Below are 25,058 nucleotides of genomic sequence, written 5' to 3'. Positions count from 1 at the left end.
TCCTAGTAGCTTCCATCAGAGCTTAAGATTTCTCCCAAAAATCGTTAGTCAAAATCTCTTACAAACATCCTCACCCACAGGCAAGGTTCTTTCAGAATCCGGTTACACCACAGCTCAGTAGCTGCCACCACATTCTAACTCACTAACTAAAGTGTGCATTTTATGGCTTCTTACCCACCCATCGGTTTCCTCCCCCAAAGTCAAAGATGATGCTTCTAAGCAAGTGGAAATGCGCCCCACAGAAACCAGTCAGCACCTTCTTCCAGGTACCACCACTTCTGCCCGTTCCCAGGCTTATGCGAATTAGAAGAGATCTCTATGATCATCTAGTGCAAATTTAGATCTCCTCGGAGAATCATAATTCTATCCTTTTATCCATTCCAAGACCTTAGCCCCGAGAGTATTAATTCAAGATAGAGAATGAATTCCTGGCATTAAGAATCCAAGAGAAGGGGTCCCCATAAAGCCTTCCCCACTAAGAGTTCTTCAGGTCTGTTACTCTCAAATAGTGACCCAAATCCACCATTCCATCCCGCCTCCTTCCTGACAGAGTCAGGGTCTTCTCTCCTGAAAGAGATCTGGGTCCCCACTTTCAGGGACCAGGATGCCTTCCGCGCACCCGTGACACCTCTCTTCCCACCTCGCCTGTGCCCTCCCGCAGCACAGGCCTGGCCTGGTCCCTCGCCTCCAGCTCGCTCCACAGAGCCGCTACTCACCGCTTCTTGGGGATTGTGCCCGACTCGTGCGCGGCAGGAGTGGCAGTGGGCGCCGCCGTGGCCGCCGACGCGGCTCTCCGCGCTTTGCACTCATTGGTACTCACAGCCTCCCGGGGCCGGCCCCGCAGATGGCCCGAGAGAACCCGGAGCCTCCGCCCGGCGCGCTCCTGCTCCGGGTCCCGGTTCCGGAACCGGTCCGCTGCAGAGCCGGAGCCGGAGCAGGAGACCGAGCCGGAGCCCGCGCCCGCGACAGAGGCAGCCGCCGCCTCCGCCATGGCTTCCGCCTTGTGCCGCCGCCCGGGACCGCTGGGCGCGGGTGAAAGGTCACTCAGAGCGGCGCCCGGCGCGACCATTCGCTGCGGCGCGTCCCGGCAGCCACCGCGGCGACTGGGCGGCGGTGCCCTGCACTGGGAGCTACTTAGTCGCAGCTCCCGCCCACGCCGCCAGCCCCGCCTCGGCGCTCAAGCCCCGGCCGGGAAGCACCTGCCGAGCAGGTGAGTTTGAGCTATCCCCGGATTGGCCCGGGCTGGACCGGGAGCCAAACCACGAGCGTTCCCGAGGTGTCCTAGTACCCTGGGTGGTGTCCTCTGCTGTGGTCTGGGCCTCTGGAAGACGCCTTGGAGCAGGAGGCATGGGCGGTGCTGCTGGACCTGACAACGAACCAGCGCCATCCTTTCCCTGAATGAGCTCCTACTGCTGCCCCTCCACTCCCCTTTCTTGCCAGGTCACTGAAGTGACTCAAAACTGATTGGTTCCCTGTAACCATTAGAGCAAATAACTGTCATTTTCTCATCGCCTGCTTCGTTCTGGGCTCGGTGCTTACTTAATGCTAGACCTCAAGCAAGTAATCTCCATTTTACAGATGAAAAAACTGAGGCTCAGAGACACTAAATTGCCCGAGTGCATGCAGCTAGTAAATACTAAAACTGAGTTGCAACCTAGGTTCTCTTTCCCTTCGTTACTGGATGCTGTGCCCTTCCTTACCCTACCCAACAATTGTTCTTAAGACTTCTCATTTATCTACAGATTGACTTCGTTTCCAGAGAATGGGGCTTGGTGAAATTAGGGGGACCTCCTAGGACAGTGTTCCACAACTGTTTTCAGTCAGCGGGCCAGATAGGCCTTTATAAGCCACCTTGCAGACCTAGCTATCAGAAGAAAAGGGTTTTTTTGCATAATGTGCAATTCAAAGATAAGACTTGGGAATGGTAAGAGAAAAGGTTGCCATAAGTATTCCAAGCCCAATGAAGTCACCTCCTTTCTGAATAACCGCTTTCTTTCTAACACAGGCTCTGTGAAAGAGTGAAGCTATTCCAGGAGTTATTTGACTAACACAAAAGAACTATTTAATAGTTCTGAGAAAATTCAGGCAACAGTGAAGAGGACTTGATTTGTATGCCGGATCTCCAGATTTTGAGGGATATTCAGCATTAAATATCCAGCCTAGCTCTAGAACCACTGAGCCCAACTCCTGTTTACCTGCTGCTTCTAACCATTGTCCTCTTCCTAAGGGAAGCTATTGGCTATTTCAAATGGACTAAGTGAAGAAATGAGACAAAGAGGAGGAGTAAATTGCTGAGTGCTCTGTGGAGAAAGCTCCACAAGTTTGAGAGGTCAGCAACTCTCGTCTTTGAGCTTCTCACACCGTTTCTAGATGTTACTAGAACAGCATTAAAACATCAACTACCATATTTGTTTGCAATTGTAAAAATCATAGCTTTCTTGCCAAAAATGCTATATAAGTAACATCTTCCTCAGAATCTTTTTGGAATGAGACAGATCTATTAATTTTTTCTTGACTCCCGGAGAGCTCAACCTAACACTACTAGCATGCTTTAAGTGTAAATGTAGTTAACTGAATTCTTCAGTCTTATCCAAATTGAGGTATGGACATGCTTCTTGCCAATTCTGAGGAGGCAAAATTTATCAGTTTTGCAACTGTCAACAGAATAACCAAAGCCTTTTCTCCTGGGTGATGAAAAGCTTGATGTAAACCAAAATTAGCTACCAGTGGAAAAATTACTGATTATATCATTTCAAATATGTATACAGTAATGAAATACATATAGGCAGTAAAAGCATTTGTTGAGAGCCTATTGTGTACCTAATTCATTACTGTGTGCTATAAGATGCAAAAATTTTTAAGCCAATGCTGCTTCATGGTATAATCAGGCTAATTAAGAGTTAGGATATATGTGGGGGAAAAAACTGTGTGATACTGTTGGGTAGAATAAGTGTGATGTAGATGACCTTGGTGAAGGGTTTCTTACCTCATCCCTTACAAGAGCAAAGCCCAAGCAAAGTGCCCTGAAATTTATTTCATGCTACCTAAGAGGAATGAATGTTTAACATAACCCTGGTCCATTGAGATACCTATAATTCCCACAAAAAGTGAAACCTCGATGAATATCACATTGAGAAGGGCCAGCTCAACGAACGTGTTCCTTCTGAGTCCTGGAACACTTGGCCCTTAATAACCTGGATCCCAGTGGAGAGCAGACCACATGCAGCGAAACAAAGGGTGAATCCACGACAAGTAGGATTTTAAATGGAGTGACCTTTATTTGCATTTATGACATCTCTTCTAAGATGAGGCACAAAAAATTCTAAATAGGATAACTTAACTCCTGAAACATGCACCAAAGTTCTTTATGGCAGTGATTTTCGTTACTGATCTTCAGAGTTCCTGAATGACCTCTGAATAGAGGAATTCTTGCATTTTTATATGATTTTTATTGTGAAATATAACACAGAGAAAAGTGAACCAAAGCATAAATTATCACAAATCAAACACCCATGTAACTTCCATTTAGGTAGAGAAATAGAACATTGCCAGCACCCCAGAAGTTCCCTTTATGCCCTCTCCCAGTCACTTCACCCTGCCAAAGGTAACCACTGTCCTGAGTTTTATGATACTCATTTCCTTGATTTTCTTTATGATTTTAACAATTAAGCATGCATCCGTTCCCTGTTTCGTTTTGGTTTTTTTGCATTTATATAAATGGAATCATATTATGTTCTTCTGTGTCTGGTTTCTTTCACTCAACATAGTATTTATGAGCTTCATCCATATCGTTGCATGTAGTTGTAGTCCAATCATCTTCTTTGCCATGTAATATTCCAGTGAATGCATATACCAGAGTTTATCCATTCTACAATTAATGGACATTAAAGTTGTTGTGGATAAAGTTGCTGTGAACTTTCTTGCCTATGTCTCTAGCTGGACATGTAGATGAATTTCTGTTAAGTATCCACCTAAGAGTGGAATTTTTAGGTCATCAAGTATGCATGTGTTTAATAGATAATGAAATGCCAAACTATTTTCCAAAGGGATTGTACAAAATCTATTCTAGCAGTATATGAAAGTTCCCATTGCTCTGACAGGTTATTGTCATCTAGTTAGTTTTAGCTGTTATATACCATTATCTTAATGTGGTTTTAATTTGCATTTCCCTGATTACTAATGAGATTGAGTGCCTTTTTTGTGTGTTTGTTGGCCATTTGGATATCACCATTTGTGAATGTGTAATGAAGATAAATCTCTATTACCTTCTAGAAGCCTTATTGTTTTTCCTGTCACATTTATACCTACAGTTCACTTGGAATTGATTTTTGTTTGTGTGGTAGAAATCGGGTTTCTTTTTTTTCCATGAGTATCCAACTGTCTCAGCACCACTTGTTGAAAAGATGTTGTTCTACATTGCCACCTTTGTCGTAAATCAAGTGGCCATATAGCATTAGTTTATTTCTGGGCTCTGTCTTCTGTTCCATTGGTCTGTTTATCTACCTTATGCCAGTATCGCACTGTCTTAACTATTGTGTATTCTTTTAGATCTTCTACATACAATTATATCGTTTGTGAATAGTAACAGTTGATTTCCTCCTCTCCAATCCTTCACCAGTACTTCACCTTTCCAATCCTTATACCTTATATTTCTTTTGCATTACCTAGCTGGCTAGGACCTCCAGTACAATATTGAATAGAACTGTAATATTGGTACCCTTATCTTGTTTCTGATTTCAAAGGGAAATCTCTCAACATTTCACCATTATTTGGAGGGGTTTCACCATTGTCTTGTTGGGTTTTTTTTAACAAACATTTTAGCAGATTAAGGAATTACCCTTCTAATCCTAGTTTGTGGAGAGTTTTTATCATGGATGGATATTGAGTTTTATCAGATTTTTTTCTGCATCTGTTTAGGTGATCATATGATTTTTCTCTTTTATTCTGTTGGTATGGTAAATTACCTGGATTGGTTTTCCACTGTTCAGCCTTGCAATGCCTGCATAAACCCAACCTGGTCATGATGTATTGGCCTTTTTATATACTACTGAATACAGAGTATTAAATTTTTTTTAAGATTTTATTCTATATTTGTAAGTAAGATTGATCTATTATTTTCCTTTTTCTAATAGGAGCATGTCAGGTTTTGCTGGCCTCATGAAACAAGCTAGTGAGACTCCTTTGTTTTCTAGTCTCAGGAAGAATTTGTGTAAGATTGTTATTTTTTCCTTAAATGTTTGTTAGAATTCACCAAAGAAACAATCTGAACCTAGGGTTTTCTTTATGAGAAGGTTTTTAGTTACAGATTAAATAGTTCAGTGCTATTCAGATTTTCCATTTCTACCTTTTCAGTTTTTGACAGTGTTTTTCTAGCAAATTGTCTACTTCATTTACATTTTCAAATTTATTGACATGAAGTTTTTCATAGTATCTTCTATTATCATTTTCATGTCTGTAGGGTCTTTGGTAATATCCCAATTTTCATTCCCAGCATTGGTTATTTTGCTCTCTCTTTTTGATCATTCTTCCTGGCATTTATCAATTTTATTACTTTTTTGGAAGACCAACTTTTGACTTTCTTGATCCTATTATATGTATGCTTTCTTTTTGTATTATTTTCTTTTTTTATTAATTCATTAACAAAATGATATTCCTTGTCATTTCCTCTCTTCTACCTTTCTTTTTTCTAATTTCTTGAAATGAATGCTTCGCTTTTTGATTTCTCAGCCTCTTTTGTGTGTGTTTGTTTTCTGATATATGTGTCTGGGGCTATGAATTTCTCTCTAAGCAATTAACTTCATTTAAGTTTTGGGAACAGTATTTTCATTATTATTCAGTTCCATATAGTATCCATTTGTATTTGAAAAGAATATTCTCTCTTGTTTTGAGGTACATTGTTCCTCAAATACATTTTGTCTACTTATTTTGTCATTTATTGAAGTATGTTAAAATCTCCCACTGTTATTATGGATTTGTCATTTTTCCTTGTACTGCTAATTTTTGCTTTCTATACTCTGAAGTGAGCCAGCCCTAGAGGTCTAGTGGTTAAGAGTTAGTGCTCTCACCCCCGTGGTCAGGGAACCACATCACCCATCTGTAGGTTGTCATACTGTGGCAACTGCATGTTGCTGTGATGCTGAAAGCTATGCCACTGGCACTTCAAATACCAGCAGTTTCACACATTGTGGACAGGTTTCAGCAGAGCTTCCAAACTTAGACAGACTTGGAAGAAGGACCTGGCCACCCACTTCTGAAAAAATTGGCTGTGGAAACGCTATGAATAGCAGTGGAGCATTGTCTGATACAGTGCCTGAAGGTGAGAGGATGGCACAAAAAGACCTGGCATGGTTGGCTCTGCTGTGCACAGGGTTGCTAGGAGTCAAAGTTGACTTAAGGGCCCTAACACAACAACAAAATACTTTAAAGCTATGTATTAGTTATGTCAAAATTAGTATATTTTCCTGATGAATCTAACCTTTTTTAATTATCAGATATCCCTCTTTGTTTCTAATAATGATTTTTGTCTTAAAGTTTAGCTACACCAGCTTGTGTGTGTGTGTGTGTGTGTGTGTGTGTGTGTGTATGCTCCTGTCCTTTAACTTTCAATCTTTTTGTATCCATATATTTTAGATATATCGCTTGTGAACAGCATTTAGGTATTTTTTTAAGCAGTCTGAGCATAGAATCTTGGATCATTTAGCCCATTTAAATTTAATTGACTTACCTGTAATATATTTGGTATAATGGCTACGAGCACTAGCCTCATTGCCAGACAGACTTGGGTTCAAATACTGGCTATACCATTGACCAGATGTGTTGTCTTGAGCTTGACACATTAATATCTCTGGGCTTGGTGCCTTTTCTATAAAATTGGGATAGTAATGACTGCTTCTCAGGGATATTAAAGCAAAAATATAGGAAATTATAAATGCTATTATAGAAGTGGGAATGAGGCTGATAATCCAGGTTGAAAGGAAATAAGTTTGAATGGATAATGTGAGACCAAATCGTGGGACCACTGGAAACTTAGCAGAAGAGTAAAGACTTGATCTGGTGGGAGCTATTATAAATTCTTGAGCAGGGGATTAGCATGACAAGCCTGGAAAGACCACTACTTTGGGATTCATTCTAAAGTGAAAGTCAGTCTATCAGATGTACCTGAGAACCTGTTGGCAGTTGTAAAAAGAAGCTGTCCCAGCAGATGATGAAAATCTAAAGAACTCTTACCAAAGAAGTTACTGTTTTTGAATGACAGGAATCTATTGAACTGTGGTTAGTTGTCTCTGCCGTAAAGGGCACTGAGTTAGCTCAGGAAGTGGAGGTGTTTAATATGAAAGTGGCTACAGGTGGCTCCATGTTCTGTTGCAATACTATTCTATTTCAGGAATATCACAATCACACTATATAGGGTAAGGAGGAACAGGCTTCAAGTAGCCAAATCATTGGGGTAGAGTTGAAAGTACTTTATGTTCTCTTACTGCTCTGCTACTATCTTACTATGCAATCTAAAATTCTGTTTCTTGATTTCTTCATATTTTGGGTAGGAATAATTTATGGCATGCCTACTTCTCAGATGTATTGTAAATTGATAAATTTGCAACCATTTTGGAAACCAAAGTCAAAAGTCACTTTTAAATTATTATTTTCTTTGGAACATATAAAATCAAGATTTGATGTTCATCGGTTGACACTGTAAAGCAGTAGACTTCATAAGTTTTAAGTTTTTAAGTAAACTTAAACTTTTGGTCTCTAGGACTTCTTTATAATCTTAAAAACTGAGAACCCTGAAGAGCTTTTATTTATATCTACCTACCTATACCATATTAGAAATTAAAATTGAAAAATATTTAAAATATTTATCAATTTATTTTAAAATAATGAAAAACCAATACATATTAATATAAATAAAATATTTTTTAAAAAATAACTATATGTTCCAGGGAAAAAAAAGAATGGCATTCCTTTACATTTTTGCAAATCTCTTTAATCTCTATCTGGTGTAATAGAAGAAAGCTGGATTTTCATCTCCTCCTGAATTCCATATGTTGAGATATCACATGCCGTGTAACTACTGGAAAACTCCACTTTACGCTCATGAGAGAGTGAGAGTGGAAAAGACAAATAACATCTTAGTCTTATTATGAAAATAGTTTTGACCATGCTGACCCCCTGAAAGGGTTTCGAGGCCCCACAGAGTTTCCAGACCACATCTTGAGAACTGCTGCTCTAAAGTATTTCTATAGATGTCTGCTAAAACATTTGCTGGGTAAGCTCTAGATAACTGGATGCTAAAAGTATGCTATTAATGCTATTGCCACCAGGTAATGTGCAATGCCACTATTGATAAAGTTGTCAAAAATATTTAAGGCATAATTTCATATTTTGATACATTCTATATGAAATACATATTTTTTAATTTCACACAATCACATTTTGAAAGTGATTCCTATATTTTAAGATCAAATTTCCAAATCCATTTCATGTATAAACAGAAACACAGTTCTTATAAATGGGGTAGCTAAATTTAGTGTGACTTTTGTGACATAACATGATAGAAGTTACATTATAAAATCAGGCACACTCCCATTTTAGCCTTACAAACTTATTTTTATCATTGCATTTAGATCAGTGGCAAATAGTTAAAAAGGATGTCTTGGGCCACTTGTTCCCAAGGTGATTTTTTTTTTTAATGCTGTGGAGATCATAATTTGGAAATTGTTTATTCACAAATCCTAGTTCACCTCCAGGTTTCTTAGCCCGTTTATGTGTTGTGACCAACAGCGATCGAGCACCCAGGAGCAAGTGATATTCTCAAAGACAGGTCTTTTCTGTCCTAATTCAGGTATGATGGGAATTGTTTTTTCCCATTGATCAAAAGTATTCTTTGGGGGTAAAGAGATGAAATAAGTATTTGAGTACACTAAGACTCCTCCAGAGCCCCAAAGAGAGCCAGGTTTGAGGCTGTTGTGGCAAAAGTCATTGGTCCCCAGGGGCCTATACTCAGCTCTGATTAAATCTGCCTTTGGCTACTTCAGGACTATAGACTCTTTCACAACTCCCTACTCTATACTCAGGAGAACTTACAGAGGAAGTAATTTGCCTGCTTAACTCTACCAAGTGGCTCTCAGCTTGCTATCTCTACTCACCATTTCCCATTATTTTCTTTTCTGAAAGGGAAGCTGACTTTGCTCCCCACTGGCTTAGGTTATGCTGTGAGAAAGCTACTGTGAGTATGTTAGGGTACATACACCTCTAATCATCATCCCATCCTTATCCATTACAGTCAAAGAAGCTTTCTGTCTAGTCTAACTGAACCATGGCACTACCTCCCACTCCCAGCAATCACATCTCCTTGGAGCCTGAAGAGGTATGAAAGCTACTTTGAATCAAATGTTTAAAATGACCTATTAACCGCCCCTGCAATGTTCCCACCACACCCCTAAATCTATTTAAAGGAGCTATATCTGTTTTTGAAATTTACTTTTGTAAATGTTGATATATTAAATGACTGTATTTTCGAGCAAATATATATGGTAGCTTCTTCTCTTTTTTTCCTTATTTTATTTTATTTTTTTGGTAAGGAAAATTCACCCTGAGCTAACATCCATTGGCAGTCTTCCTCGTTTTGTTTTTGTTTTTTGCTTAAGGAATATTAGCCCTGAGCTAACACCTGGGCCAAGCTTCCCCCACTTTGTGTGTGGGATGCCTCCACAGCATGGCTGATGAGTGGAGTAGGCCCACACCAGGGATCTGAACTGGCGAACCTGGGCTGCCCAAGCAGAGTGCATGGAACCCCAACCACTTGGCCACAGGGCTGGCCCCTCTTTATTTTTTTAACATGCCTCCTCTTCTTATTTTTTTCTTTCTTTTAATCCTATCTTTTTTCTTTTCTATTTTTTCAACTTGAGTCAATATAATGCAGTGCTAGAGAGAGGTGAGAAAAGAAAGCATTCAGGGTCAATAAAATGAGCAACAAAATCAATCTATGAGCCAAGAGACAAAGTCATGGAAAGACGGCCAAGGCTAATACCAGGAGGTCCCCCTTGGAGAAGCCAAAGTGGAAAACACACCCCAAAATACAGCCCTGCATAGAATATCACTGAGAGCCAGACTGTAAGGCAGGAATGTGAGAACAGTCATTAGGAGGCCAACTAATTCTGCTAAAGGGAATCCTTTTTTAAATATGCTCTTTAAGGACATTCTCTGACCCTCTGAATATAGTCCTCAGAATATATCCTTGGTCCAGCTTGTTTTAAGCTTGTGTGCAAAACAATGGTGTGTTTGAAGTGTTAGATAATTTTTCATTTCTGTTTTGAAGGCATTTGAATATCAGGGACTGTGAGCACATTAATTTCTTATTTCTTAAATAAAAAAGCCAAAGCTACTGATCAAGAGTACTATTCTGATTTGCATGTATGGGGGAGGGTGGGCAGAGTTGAAATGCACATACCTGAAATTTTAATTATAGTCAGTTCTAACACTTTGTTTTTATGATTAGCCATAGGATCCATAAGCAGCTTTTAAGCACATCCATTTAATCACAGATCTGGTTAGAAGAGGTTACCTATGTAGAGCAGGGTCGCAGGATGAACCTTTGGAGAGCAGGCAGGAGGCTGGTAGAAGGGTGAACATCAAGAAACCTCCTACAGGGGAGCGGTGCACCAGCTGGGAAAACATGACACCAGATGCAATAATAATCATGAAGAGATATAGGCCCCATAGCAGCCAGGGGTTCTGCAAAAGGGAAGGAAAGATATTTGAGTGAATGAGCCACTTTGTATGCTAGGTCTGAGTGGTACTTATAAAGCACTACGGGTCAGAAAAATCAGCCTTCAGTGGCTACCCACTGACCTGCTCTTTTGCACCTTAGCTACAAATACATTTGTAGTCGTAGGAAGCACCATCCCAAGTTCTAACCACAATTTTCTAAAGACTACTCCATCACTGAAGGAGTTTATTATAATAAATCTGTGAATCTTCTGGCTCCCCAGCAGATCTTAAAATGTCAGAAAAAAAATTGCAGAAACTCAGACGTCAGGATGTGAATACATAAAATCGCCATCAAAATGTGTGAAAATTCAGTTTTACCTTATAAGAAATCATAAAATATAGGTTGATGACCAGTTATGCAACTTGCCTGAAATGAAAACGTATTTCAGCAAAATCACATTTTCCTTAGAACCAATCTGTGAGGACAACAAGTAAGCTCCTACTTCCCAGCTTTGAAGTGAAATTATTACAATTACCTTGTTTTATGGAAGAATATGATGTTTTGGATATGCATTCAAATAATCCAGTGCAGGTGGCAAGCAGGGGATGCAGCAAGAAGATTGGAAAATAAATCAAACAAAATTGGCTTTGTTAAAGCTGGGTGATGGCTACTTGGACATTCATCTACTCTCTACTTTTGTATATGTTTCAAATTTTCCATAATAATAAGTTTAATGATTATATTTAAATTTTTAACTTTGTCTCGTTTATTACTACTTCAAAAACGATCAGAGCAGACTGTAAAAGATCTGGAATGGATAGTAAAGTGTAAAGAAGGAGAAAAAAATCTGAGCATGCATGACCTTTCTCAATGCTTAAATATCAAATTTGCTAATAATGTCACTCCATAAATGTAAATTGATCAGTGGTCCTAATAGCCTTCTACTAGTCCTTAACTTTAATGCCATGATTTCTCCAGTATTGACTGAAACTGATATTACCCTACGTTTGTGAAAGTGAGAAATGATAAAAACAGCCATAAAACACATTGTGCTACTTAACCACCCAGCAGTTGTGATAATTGCAAGGTCAGGTCCAATGGTGAACCAACGTGAGCAAATAGATTCCTTAGAGTAATGAGTTTATCCCCCGTGATTTGAATGAACTCAGTCAGGGAACCAAGACATCATCAGGTCAATTACTGTCTGTGGTAGCTTTGCAAAACACCTTGAAAAAGCATGATGAGCGATTAACTGCCAACTGCAGAAACAGCAAGAGAGGTCATTTCTTCAACCTAACATAAAGGCAGTATTTCACATTTCAATTCGGTTGTGGTATATTATCCATTGCTGACTAACAAATCACCCCAAAATTTAGCAGCTTAAAACAATAAACATTTATTATCTCATGCCACTTCTGAGGGACAAGAACCCAGGAGCAGCTTAGGTAGGTGGTTCTCTCAGCATCTCTTAAGAAGTTGCAGTCAAGCTGTTTGTTGGCCAGAGCTGCAGTCATCTCAAGTCTTAACTGAAGCTGGAGAGTCTGCTTCCAGTTTCCCTCACAAGATTGTTACTAGACTCAGTTCCTTACCACAAGGGTCTCACCATAGGCTGCCTGAGTTTCCTCATGACATGGCAGCTGGTTTCCCACAGAGTAAGTGATCAGACGGAGAGAATGAGAAAGAGGAAGAAGAGAGCAAACGAGAGAGTCCCCGAGACAGAAGCTGTAGCCATTTATATCTAGTCTTGGAAGTAACGTACCATCATTTCTGCCTTATTCTGTTGGTCATACAGACCAACCATAGTACATCTTGGGAGGGGAGACATAAGGATGTGAATACCAGGAGGCAGGGATCGCTGGGGACCGTTTTTGGAGGCTGGCTACTACATGTAGGATAGAAGAAGAGAAATAACTCTTAAATATTAGAGATAAGCTATATGAAAATGGATTTGTAAGGGTGGTCTTTAAGTTTAGTATCATTGGACCCCAATCCATCTGGGATGGTTTAGTTACTGAGGTAAAGAGGGAGCCAAATAGTAACTAGCAGTCATTTAAAACTTTCAAAATACCTTAACACTGTAAATTTCTGTGTATAAAAGCAGAGTACCCCTATCAAGCACTCCAGCCAGGGAACTGCTGAGCTTATCTACATTCAGAGCTGAAGAGAACAGCAGCAGCAGTTTATCCACACCATTCCCAACTGGGGCCATGTGTTCCCTCTGCCAAAGCTCACTTCCTGGTTTCTAGTCCCATTCCTGGTGGACTTCAATCTGAGTTGGCACAAATGCTGTAGCCTGGCTATTTTGTTGATTTGTAATCTTAACCACCCCAACCAAAGAATCACGGTAGAAGAGAAAGAAAATACAGCATGTGTATTTTTGCCTTCAACAAACTTGAAGTCTCAACAAACGAAGAAAATCTTCCATACCTACAACTAGAGGCCTTGAAAAAAACATGAGAAACTTTATAAACTGGCAGTCCCTAGCTATCCCTAGGCCTCGGTTTATACCTATCAAGTTAAAAGTTATGCTTCAATCCCTTTCTCTGTATTCATCTCTAAATCCATACATATGTGTTGATTTTGTAGCACTGCTAGTTTTGAAAAGTATTTTAGGGTTTCCTACTATCCTTTCAGAATGCAAGTCATCATTGCAAATAACTTGATTCAATAACTTAATACTAATTGATGTGGGTAAACCATTGAAGTAATAGATAAATTCCACAGTCCACTCAGAGAATCATATTTTTTCAACTATGATGTTGATGAGATTATGATAAAGCATGTCTTCTATTGGCAAGTATATATCGTCTCATCAAAAATAGAGACTAATAACATACTCAAAAGTAGCTCTAAAATTGGTAAACTATGCAAACTAAAGAATGAATATTTAGGTATAGTATAAGGGAAAGAGAAAGATGAGTGACATCTTCTCACTCTCATGATAGCTATCTTGAAAGAAATAGCCTTTATAATAATTTTACTCCTTGGTAAAAGACTTAGTCATCTTTACAATCAGTTGAATAATAAATTAACTCTCTTTAGAAAGAGTTTGATGCATATGACCATTCATTCTGAGTCTAATAGTCACTATTAATCATTATCTCCATTCAATTCAAGAGTATACTCAATATCCTACAATTCCAAAGTACAAATTCCTTTTTGAGTCCTCTCTTGATGTTATCAGAACACGTGGAATTATATTGTTGTCAGGTATTGTCTTCTTGTCAAGATAATTCATTGGTATCTCTTCAAAGGAGATTTTTTTTTTGGTACCACACTAAAAAATAAAGTACCTACACTACATCCCCCCCAAAATTAAAATGAAACATTTGTTATTCTTTAACAGAGAATTAAATAGTTTAAGATGAAGAAATTCTCCCCTCTGTTTCAGTCTCTGAGTTGTTATGTTTATACAGCCAAATTGTATGCGGTTTTCTTTTTAGATTCACTTTAGCAGACACTTTTTCCCAGGGAAAAATAGTGCTGTTGATCATAGCAGTAGGTCTAATTCCTTTTTCATATGTTTATTTTTTAAGAACTCCCACAGACTGGCTTGGCCTTAACCATAAATAGAAGTTTATTCTGTATGATTTGTGTGTGTGTGTGACATAGGGGGCAATAAGGGTAGTGTAGGAAATAAATCTTATTTTATGCAAAGATGTGAAAGAAGCTTCAAATATTCTAGGTGATATCTCACCAGAGAATAAATGATTAAAATCAGATCCTTTCCTAAGAACAAGTTTTGTTAGGCCAGGAATAGAGATACCACAACACCACCAGGCACCTAGAAGGGGGTTAGGAGAGGTCAGGCAGAAAATACCTTCCTCCAAGATCAGTCATCTGTCCTCCTGTCCAACTTCTGTGTAGGGGCAGCTCACTCCAATGACATCCATAGGAATTAAAATGAATATATGCAAATATTCCTTCATCTTATGACTTCAAAACTATTGTCAACTCAGTAAAACTCTTTTCCTTATTTTTTCATTTAAAAAAGCTAATTTCACACTTACTATTGTATTTCAGGGAATTGTCCCTCATATGTAGACAAGACCTCTTGAGGCTAAATTACCTAAAATGAAGGATGGCCTTCATCTTATGAGGAAAGATGAGAGAAAGATAAATAAGAAATGAGATGCAATTTGAAATAGATATAAAGGTAAACAGAAAAGCATTCTTCAACTATACATATTACCAGGAGAGAGAGGAAAATCTCACACACACTCCCAAACAGGGAAGGAAAAGTGATTACAATCGACTATGTAAAGATAATTGTTTTTCTTTTTTTGATGGTTTCTGGATGGTGGTTGTTTTATCCCCAAATCTTATAAAATAATTTAGTTAGGTACAACAGTTGATCTTGATGAAATAGAGTAGAAAGCCAAACATTGGGCCAGGGGTGGAAATGACTGATGTATATTTTTAATTGCTGAATATATTTAGCATGAGGGCCTGATGGTATACATCTCACAATACTAGAGAGGGAGAAAAACCTCCTGCTGTTGTAATAATAACTCAGAACTGTGAGTCAGGAGACCTGGATTGAAGTTCTAATCGTACCACTTAAAAAGTGTATGACCTAGGAAAAACTTTTGCTCTCTTTCTTCACTTCCCTACCATTGTTTACCTTGTTTACCTTTTGGGTGGAGATTTTTATCCCTGTTTGCTTTTTGGGAAATCTTAGTCCCTATTTACATTGAGACATTGTTAGGATCAAATGAAATAATGCATATTAAAGTACTGTTCAAAGTTAAGAGTGCTGGAGCTGGCCCCGTGGCTGAGTGGTAAAGTTCACTTGCTCCTCCTCAGCAGCCAGGGGTTTGCCAGTTTGGGTTCTGGGCCTGGACCTACACACCCCTCATCAAGCCATGCTGTGGCGGCATCCTACATAGAAGAACTAGAAGAACTTACAACTAGGATACACAACTATGTACTGGGGCTTTGGGGAAAAAAAAAAAGAAGTTAAGATTCCTATAAAAATATCAGTATTCCTAAGTACATGTTGTCATTTGCCATTCTATTATATACCTTGGAAGAGAAATGAAACTTCCTAAAAATAACAATAGATTAAATGTAACACTTAATGCTAGAAAGAAGAGAAAGGAGAACCCCAGTTTAGTTCAGTTTTGACAGACATAAAAATACTAAAGCAAATCAATAAAGTAATATATTAATCTTTCAGGAAACTACCAATTCCTGCCTCAGATAGAAATTAATATGGTTTCTTGAAGAGAAATGACACCAAATAACTTCATTTTATGATATAATAACAGGCTGTCCACATAAGGGGGGAAAGAAACAGGTAAGTCTGCTTCAGCCACACTTCAAAGGCTCACAGATATTTAAATGACTGTAGAAAAACCAATAAAGATTTACATTCTATTTCACATTCCCTTTCTCAGTCTATGACTAATAATTGCTTATTGGTTTAGGCAAAATGATAAATAGGAAATTAAATATAAAATATTTTTTAAGTTGAAGATTCAATACAATTGTAAAGTATACACATGCACACACACACATGCACACACACACCAAAAAACCAAGTATAACATAATAGGAAGAACTGTTTACATTGAGAGTCCGGATTCCTACATTCCGCCCTAGAACTAATTAAGTTTGGTGGTTGTATCTCTGGTTCTGGTGCTCTACTGAGAGTTGGTTCAGCCCCACATACCTATTGGGCATTTTCTAGAGGCCTGTGGAATATTCTGCATTTTTCCCTTGGGGAGAAGAGAAAAGAAGAATGTAGATTGCAGGAATCTTCCACTTTGGAAATTTAGCTAGTTCCAGGTTTACCAATGTAAATTCTGTAGGATGCTAGTTCTTCTGGGGACAGGGCATATTTCTGTGGTTCTGCTGTAATAAATTTGGGAAATACTTCTCACTATAATTTTGCCCCCTTGAAAAGTCACATTGCCCATTAGCTTATTAAAGGTCCTGAAAATTCTTTGTAACCTTGTATAATACAGTGTGTTCACCCATGGAATGATTTTCCCTGTAACACCTATTTATATCCCTTTGAGATAAATTGGCTTAAATTATAAGGTCCTACAGAGCAAGTGCTCAAGATATGAATAACCCAGGCCAGCAGCCAAAGGACAGTGATTGTTGATGAATAATTCTGTGAATGGTGGTCCAAAGTGATCAGTCTGAAGTTTAAAGTATTAATGTCCTGGATGAAGGTCATGGGAGCATGTTTTTAACATTTGAATATGATACTAAAGTCAAATCTGTGTAAATAAAACTTTTTCTCTTAGCTATAAGATAAGTTTGGCCAAGCGGGCAGAATTGAACCTTTTAAAAAGACCTAAAAAGCTTATTGCACGCACACACACTCACATGTACACACATAAATTCAGTGTTTCCATGCATGGAAGCCATAATTGAGATGGGTGACCAAGGTTTGTGAGCCTGATAATTCCCTGGGTAAAAGAGGAATTCAGGGCCAGCCTAGTGGTGCAGCAGTTAAGTTTGCATGCTCCTCTTCAGCAGCCGGGGGTTCGCCAGTTTGGATCCCAGGCACGGACCTGCACACCGCTTATCAAGCCATGCTGTGGCAGGCATCCACATATAAAATAAAGGCAGATGGGCATGGTTGTTAGCTCAAGGCCAATCTTCCTCAGCAAAAAGAGGAGGATTGGCAGCAGATGTTGGCTCATGGCTAATCGTCCTCAAAAAAAAGAATAAGAATTCAAGATGATACTAAAACATTCAGCAAATGGTAGAGTAGAAGAAACAAGGAGTCTAGTACTTCTTAGGTAGGATGAAGGGAGGAGTGCAGATTTAGAAGAATGTTGTAAAAGGAAAGGAAGTGGTTTAACAATATCTCAGCACACAGAAAGAATCATCATGCTTCCAAATGTATTCCTATGTTTCTTATTTGAGAGGATGATGCCTGCTTGCTGTGATAGGAAAGTTGTATATGGTGGAGGATGAGAAGATTAGCAAATCTGTCTTTGATATTTAACTTGAATTGGCAACAGTATTAAGGCCAGAATGGAGTTCAGAAGTGGACAAAGTGTTATGTTTGTATAAAATGGACAGATTATCTCCTACCCCAAATTCCATGAATGATCCTCATTATCCTCTTTCAGATTTTTATCCAGAAAAAGAAAACAATCGTCTTTGTTCATTTATCCATTTTTTTAGAAAATGACCTTCTAGGACTGCATCTTTGGCATGTTCTGGGTGGGTGTAAGCATCCTGGGGGTGTTCAACAAATGATGATAAAGAAGCTTAGATGAAAAGCACAAAGTCAGGCAGAAAGTTAATAAGGTCCAATTCAGGATTCTTAATGCCTGAGTTTCCAGCAAAGCTAGATCTCGCTTGCACCACCTTTAAACTTTGTCTAGGTTTTTAAATATATTGGTTTTGTTTTCTTAAAATAATGTTCTCAAGTAGTTCTGTTAAGTATGGACTTGTAATGCCATCAAGTCTCATTGTGCTGAATTATCATGTGTTGAAATACCAAATATTTTGAAGATATGTACAGTCAAAGGCATGTTTTACTCTATTATCTCTCTCTTGGCTAGGGAAAAAGAGGATTTGCTGCAAATAGCAGGATTAGTGGATCACAAAATGAATTACTACTCACTCATGTTAAATCATGAACTTCTCATTACTGTCTTATGGTTTGTCATGCATAACATTTTTGGCAAGGCTGGCCTGAAATTTATGCAAGTTTCCAGTTATTATCATCCACAGGCCTTCGCAGGGCAGTGATGTCAGGTCACTTGATACATTCTTTAAGTTTACAATCAAAGTTCTGTATAATCTATAACTTGCATAGTAATTATTTCTGTAGTCTTCTCAATATATTCTAGAGTCGTGACTTCCAAGAGCTTGGATTGGCTGCATCTACAATAACTGCTTTCTTCAAATCTGCTGGTGCTGCCACTGTTCTCCCAGTCTCAGATAGAAACCCGAAAGCTCTCCTTGACTTGTCTCCTGTCCTTCCACTTCCATTCCGACCACCACCAAGTTACACCAGAAAAGGAATTGTCTTTTCCTCCCTGTTCCCACTACCATAGCCTATGCCAGGCCACATCTCCTCTCTCTTGGCCAATCTAACTTTCTCCAGGCTCTCTCTTTTGAATGACTTTTACATACATTCCTGCCAGAATAATCTTACTAAAGTACCTTTTGTAATACCCTCTAGCAAATCTGACTAGCCAGACCTCAGTGATCTCTACAAACAGGTACCTGCAGGTGCTTTTGGGCACCCTGAGGAGACACAGCTAAATCAGATGCAATAGTAAGGAATGGAATGTCATCGTCCAAAGTGTGTTTCCCACAGCACTAGTCTTGCAAGATTCTCCAGGGAAAAAAGAAAAAAACAAGGTTCTATGATTAAATAAATGTGGCAAGCCCTGGACACTGTCACTGCCTCTCCCAAAGAGTTACAAAACTCCTTAGTACACTAATGCCTTAGAGGAGTCCTGTGGTAAAGAAACTTATAGGAGCCCTGGGTATGAAACAAAGATTTCCCAATCATCAGGAGAAAAGTGCTGAATGAAACCTTCCAGCTGGGTAAGGTAGCTGAGGGGCTGTTGGAAAAGAAGAGAGGGCTAGGACCAAGGAGTAAGGGATTATCAATATTTAAGCATGGAGTGGAAAAAAGAGTGACCCAAGGGAAAACTAAGATAAACTGATCAGAGATGTACAAAGAAACCCAAAACAAAGTGGAAAAACTGGAGTGGAGGGAGAGGAGAGAATGTCAAGGAGGGATTGGCCAGAAACATCAGAGCCCCAGATGAAAACATTCAAGTGTCCCTGGATTTAGCAGTCAAGAGGTTATTAGGGACATTGGCAAGAGTATTATCAAGGGAATGTTGGAAGCAAGGAGAATTGGAGTGGATTGTGGCTGTGAAGAATTGGAGACAGTACGTGTAGACTAACCTTTTGAGAAATTTGACTGTGAAGTATTGGGAGTAACACAGGAAGGGATAAAGGACGGTTATTTTACTATGAGATTTGAAACTCATCATATGCTGAGGGAAAAGAGCCAAGCAGAGAGGAAAGGTTAAGATACAGGGGAATTGAAGAGAGAGGTGCTTGCTAAGGCTAGATAGGGAGGAGGGGATAAATCACAGGTGAGGTGGAATTAGCAGCAGACAGAAAGAGGGTGACCTTTTCTACTGGGCAGGAAAAAAAGAAGAAAAGACAGGCTAACAGAGATAGAAAGTTGTGGGTGGTGAGAAAGTTATTAATATTCATTGAGGACCTACTCTGTGCCAGGCACATTACCAAGTCATTTGCATAGGTTATCTCATTTAATCCCTACAGCAACCATTTAGGATAGGCACTAATATTACCCCAGTTTAACAGAGGAAGAAGCTGTAGTATGGAGAGAGAGTATCTTATCGTATAGTGGGGTCAGGATGCAAAATCAGGTAAAAAAAAAAATCTCTTGCCTAATGAGTACTTTCTCGCAAGGAAGTTCTTCCTTAGTGTTCTCAATTTTTCAGAATGAAATAGGAGAGTGAACCAGGGAGGTGGCAAGGTAAGAGTATCTGAGAAACCAGGTGTTCACAATTGGAATAGCTGCAGAGAAGAGCGAGAAAGAGAGCTAACTAAGGACGCAGATGAGAGCCTCGCTAAAGTTGAGGAGCATGCGTTAGTAGAGATTTCAATTCCTATAGTTTGTGACACCCCACTCCCAGGCCCCCACCTGCTATGCCGGGGCCTAGATAAGAGGGCAGGGAAAAGACAGGTTGAGACTTGCAGGCTCTTTGAGAAGAGACGCACACATCATCAGAAGTGACCACCAGTAAAGGTGGTTTGCTCTCCTATAGATAGAAGCAAAGGGCTGTCGGGGAACAAAGGTCAGAGCAGGATTCACTCTGATTTAGGATATTGGAGAAATCTTAGGGTATGAGGGAAACCTAAACTAGGTCTTAGTGTATAAAGGTGAGCAAACTTCAAGCCTTATCTACTGAGAAATGAATTGACAGAGCACAAAAGGAAGAGCAAGTTTGGGAGAAAACCATAAGTTCCATTTTCAGACGTGGATTTTGAGATGCCTACAGTTTTACCATATAGAGATGTTTGGACTTGGAAGTTATCACCTAAAGGTAATAGTTCAAGATTTCACATATCAAGTTGCTGGCACAAAGAGAGAGTGAAAAGATGTCACAAAGCTATCTCACAATTTTGTCACAAATAAGAGCAAAAGCATAATATGGCCATCTGACATATGATCAGAGTTAATACAGTAGCACTCCTAAGCCTCAGAGCAGTGTTTTCTGGCAATGAAACCAAGATGAAAGAGAAGACACCTGGGATACCCTTAGGGCATGGAGTGGGCAGAGAGTTCCAGATGTAACTCTTAGGAGTGAGCAGAAGATTGCAAAAGAGGCCTAGGAAGGATTGAAGTTATGCAGAGGGTGACGGCACCTGCAGGAACTGCAAAATCGAAGTTCTCTTCTTTCGCAAGCTTTCCTGGTTTCAGCCGTGCAGGAAATTGCAGCAAAAATGTTCTGGGTTCAATAACAAGATCAAGGTGATTGAGCAAGGCCCGGAGGTACCAATGCTATCTTCTAACATTTTTTCCTAACCTCTTGTGCTGTCTTCATTGTACTTCACATACTGTGCTCTCCCAATCTCACTGACATTGCCTCACAAATCCCTTCTTACCCTAAAAGTCTATTTTAAATGTAAAGGAACCCAAAAGTAACAAATTTGTAATAGAAAATTATTTTACTGTTTTGTAGTAAGTTCCAAACCCCATGTATGTTTGTGCCTGGTTAAATCTTAGGCTTATATCTCAAAATTCAGATGTGCAGAGGCAACCAAAGAGTGTTTTAGGAACAGCCCCTGGAAGTAAGACTAGGCAAAAGCCGTCCCAACCATGGCTGGCAAGTGTGTAAGGACTTGCTGGTCAGGCACCCCTTCCTTTATCTACACTTATACTTATCCATGAACACAAACCTTTTTCATTGGATACCACTTGCCATAACTAAAAATTAGGTACGTCGATCCAGCCTCAACTCCATCTAAGAGAATACAGCTACCGGAACTCTTAGGTTCTAGTCCCAAACTCATTATTTGCTACCTGTGCTGTTGTAGGCTGGTCAACCTCTTGGAGCCTTATTTCTTCATCTGAAAAATAGGAATAATACCTGCTCCTTTTCTTCACTTGGTGGCACTGAGAATCAAACCAGATAGATATGGGAACATTCTTTTATAAGATGACTATCATGGTACAAAAATAAGGTATTGGTATAGTTATAATAATTTTATTAGTAGTAGTAATGATAATTGTTATTATTAATAACAGTAGTAAATACAAGAAGGAGTTTATTTTCACAAGTCTAATGGCATAACCCTGAGGGCTATATCTATAGTAGGATCTTAATGACCACTGAAAGGCCCATCCATCTGGTACATCACTAAGTTCAATAATAGGCAGGGAGAGAGACAGGGAGAAAGGTGGTAAAAAAAAAAAAAAAGAAAAAGTTGGGGGAGAGCCAGCCCTGTGGCACAGTGGTTAAGTTCGGCACACTCTGCTTTGGCAGCCCAGGTTCAGATTCCAGATGCAAACCTATACCTCTAGTCAGCCATGCTGTGGTGGTGACCCACATTTAAGTGGAGGAAGGTTGGCACAGATGCTAGCTCAGGGCTAATATTCCTCAACAAAAAGAAAGAAAGAAAGAAAGAAAGAGAACGGATGAGGAGGAAGAAAGAGCAGATGGACAGAAAAGGGCCAAAGGGAGCAAGAAAAGTAGGACAGATGAGAAGGGAAGGCCTCCTTCACTACCTTTCTTTGGCCTCCTGAAACTCCCTTTATTACAGTTACCAAGAGGTGGCTTTCAGAAAGGATTTTTCCCTAAGAGGTCATTGAAATCATTAACTGAACTGGATAATCTACTAATCCATCGTGTTTTGAATAGGTTCCGGTCTTCACACATGGCCCTTGGAGAAGGAGATACTGAAGAAAACAGTTTTAAGGGCAAAAAATAAGAATTTTAAAAATGAGCAAGGAAATAATCTGGCTCAGTGGTGATCCACTATTTTGCATGAGACCCAACCTGGGGGAAAAATGTTTATGGCTGCATTTTTTTAAACTCTAAATGAAATATTTTTCTTTTATGAGGCCCCTTGGGGAAAATGTGTATATTTTTACAATATATATTACCTATCTATTAAATAGAAAAATGTGAGTGAGCAAATTGGCACAGCTTCTTGGGCGTGTAGTTGTTAATATCTGGACAAGGCTGAAAAGTAGCAAAGCAGATGTTTTTATTTTGATTAACAGCACAGGGGAACTGGCATGGTGAGGGTGGTTGGAGTTCAGAAAAGGAGAAGAGGGGAAACAAACAAATGCATCAAATAGTTATTGAAAAATTCAAATTTTCCTCTCTTTGGAAGCAACTCAAATTTCAACTTTTGTGGGATCTCATAGATTTTTTTGGTGGTGGTGGATGCAGAAAAACACCTTAAAACATACCCAGGCTGACCCATAGAGGAGCAAGACCCATTCCTTCCTTCTTTCTCTGCCTCTCTGTCTCTACATCTCTCTCTCACACACACACACACACACATACATATCATTAATAGTTTCTGAGGCTTATTTTTAATTTATTTTTGTTTCTCATGTATAAAACCCTAAGATTATACTTCCTCTCTTTATGTGTTAATGGAAGAAGGTTTAGGTGCAATGTTAAGGAAGTTAAATTAATAACCATTTACCTGCTAAGTGAAGCAAAAAGTCTGGCCCTGGGATCAATAGTTTATGCTTTCTTGTCATTTGAATTATGTGGGTAAGTGAGGGTATATATATATATATACATTTACATACATACATACATATATATATATATATACATATATATATATATATATATATATACATATATATGAAAAGCAATAGATTGGTGAAACTGAAGCAAGGCTGCACATTTAGAGAGAGCCAAGACACTTGCCTGAAAATGAAAAGGGAACTGAACTGGCTTCAGCTGAAATCCCAGCAATCATGTCAGACAACACTCTGCCCTTTCAGCTGAAAAAATGAGAAATGGAAGGGCAAAACGAGGGTCCTCCTTGACTGTCCCAAATATCTGTAGGATAATTAACATGCCCGCCACCCTGCTTGATAAGAGCCCCCTGCTCCACTCCGTTTGAATAGAAGGCAGGATCCTTTCAAACAGTAGAAATAGGGGGATAAGGAGATTTTAAATATATATATATATAATGTTCTTTTCTGATTATAGTAATTCATGAGAAAAATTTTTTTAACTTTTAAAATTAATGTTCATTGTAGAAAAATTGGGATGTACAAAAAATGATAAGGAAGAAAATAAAAATAGTTTATAATTCCTCCACCCTGAGTGATGTGATGATAATACGTTGTTGATTTCCTTCCTAGTATTTTTTTTTTCTTTAATGCTAGACTATCTTTGCTTAGTACAAGAAAAATACTGTCATTTGATGCTTTCATCACTGCTGGACAAGAAATGAATAAAAAATACAAAAGTAAAAGAAACAATAATTGTACCCAGTTGAACTGTGGGAAGCTGTACCAGCCTCCAGAATTAAGTATTCAAAGACAGAAAGCAGTTGTGAGAAACCAGCAGTGTGGAGCGGAAAGAACACACAGAAGATTCTGTCCCAGTACTGTCTGACTTTTACCTCGCTCATGACCTTAGGAACATCATTTTCCTTGTCTAGACTTCATTTTCTTCATCTTTAAAATAGGGGACTGCAGCTCAGCAGTCCATAAATATTATAAGGTACTTTGTCCTGAGCTGGAGACCAGAGATGACAGGCAGGAAATGTCTAGTCTAATCTAGTGGATTTTGCAACTTAGAAGTAAAATTCAGGTAAACTTTTGTGATGTCCCTGAAATGCACCCTGAAACTTAAAAGAAGATAATTTGTAAATTCTTGGTTTAGTGGAGTGGACAAGATGCTACCCAAAGTTCCTCAGGCTCTGAAATACTGTAATGCAGTGTCACCAGAAGTCAAGTGCATCTTTCAGATACCACCCTAAACCAGCATTGACCATTCTCATGCTGAGAGCAAGCAGTAAATTTGTTGAGGGTCTCAGAGAACCCCACTTTCAAAGCAAATGGAAGCCAGGCTAAATGTTCTGTCAATTCAATTGTCATTATATATTTCCTAAATACCAAAGGCCAGCCTTTCAAAAGTTGGGCAGTAAAAATCTATGCTTACTCCAAACCTTTCTCCTGATCCTTCGAAGTCTCCTCAGCCAGTTTTTCCTTAATCTAGGAATTCAGTGACTTTGAATTTTCTCTTCCATTCATATGAAAATCTTTTGGAAAGTGGTAGATATGAGTCATTTACAGCTTAGTGTGTTTGTCCCAAGGATATTTGTAAAATTTTTATAT

At 39.0% G+C, this 25,058-nt stretch overlaps 2 protein-coding genes across 3 annotated transcripts in view; one reads left to right on the top strand and one right to left on the bottom strand.

Annotated features, from left to right (window-relative positions):
• AGPS (alkylglycerone phosphate synthase) overlaps nucleotides 1-1,104 on the bottom strand; it is a 139,449-nt gene extending 138,345 nt beyond the window's left edge. Inside the window, exon 1 of the mRNA XM_023622056.2 lies at nucleotides 717-1,104. Within this exon, the coding sequence (XP_023477824.2) occupies nucleotides 717-1,069 (353 nt within the window). The 5' untranslated portion in view covers nucleotides 1,070-1,104. The remainder of the gene's footprint in view (nucleotides 1-716) is intronic.
• The window catches only part of NFE2L2 (NFE2 like bZIP transcription factor 2), a 137,790-nt gene continuing 113,806 nt past the window's right edge, over nucleotides 1,075-25,058 (top strand). The window contains exons 1-2 of one of the 2 annotated variants that reach the window (XM_070241281.1): nucleotides 1,089-1,210; nucleotides 9,284-9,367. The gene's annotated coding sequence lies outside the window, so the exon portion shown is untranslated. Of the gene's footprint in view, nucleotides 1,211-9,283; nucleotides 9,368-25,058 lie in introns of both variants that reach the window. The other variant, XM_070241280.1, reaches the window with a different exon arrangement.

Source organism: Equus caballus, chromosome 18 (genome assembly GCF_041296265.1).
Source record: "Equus caballus isolate H_3958 breed thoroughbred chromosome 18, TB-T2T, whole genome shotgun sequence".
Classification (NCBI taxonomy): domain Eukaryota; kingdom Metazoa; phylum Chordata; class Mammalia; order Perissodactyla; family Equidae; genus Equus; species Equus caballus.
This window is presented reverse-complemented; position numbering and strand designations above follow the sequence as displayed.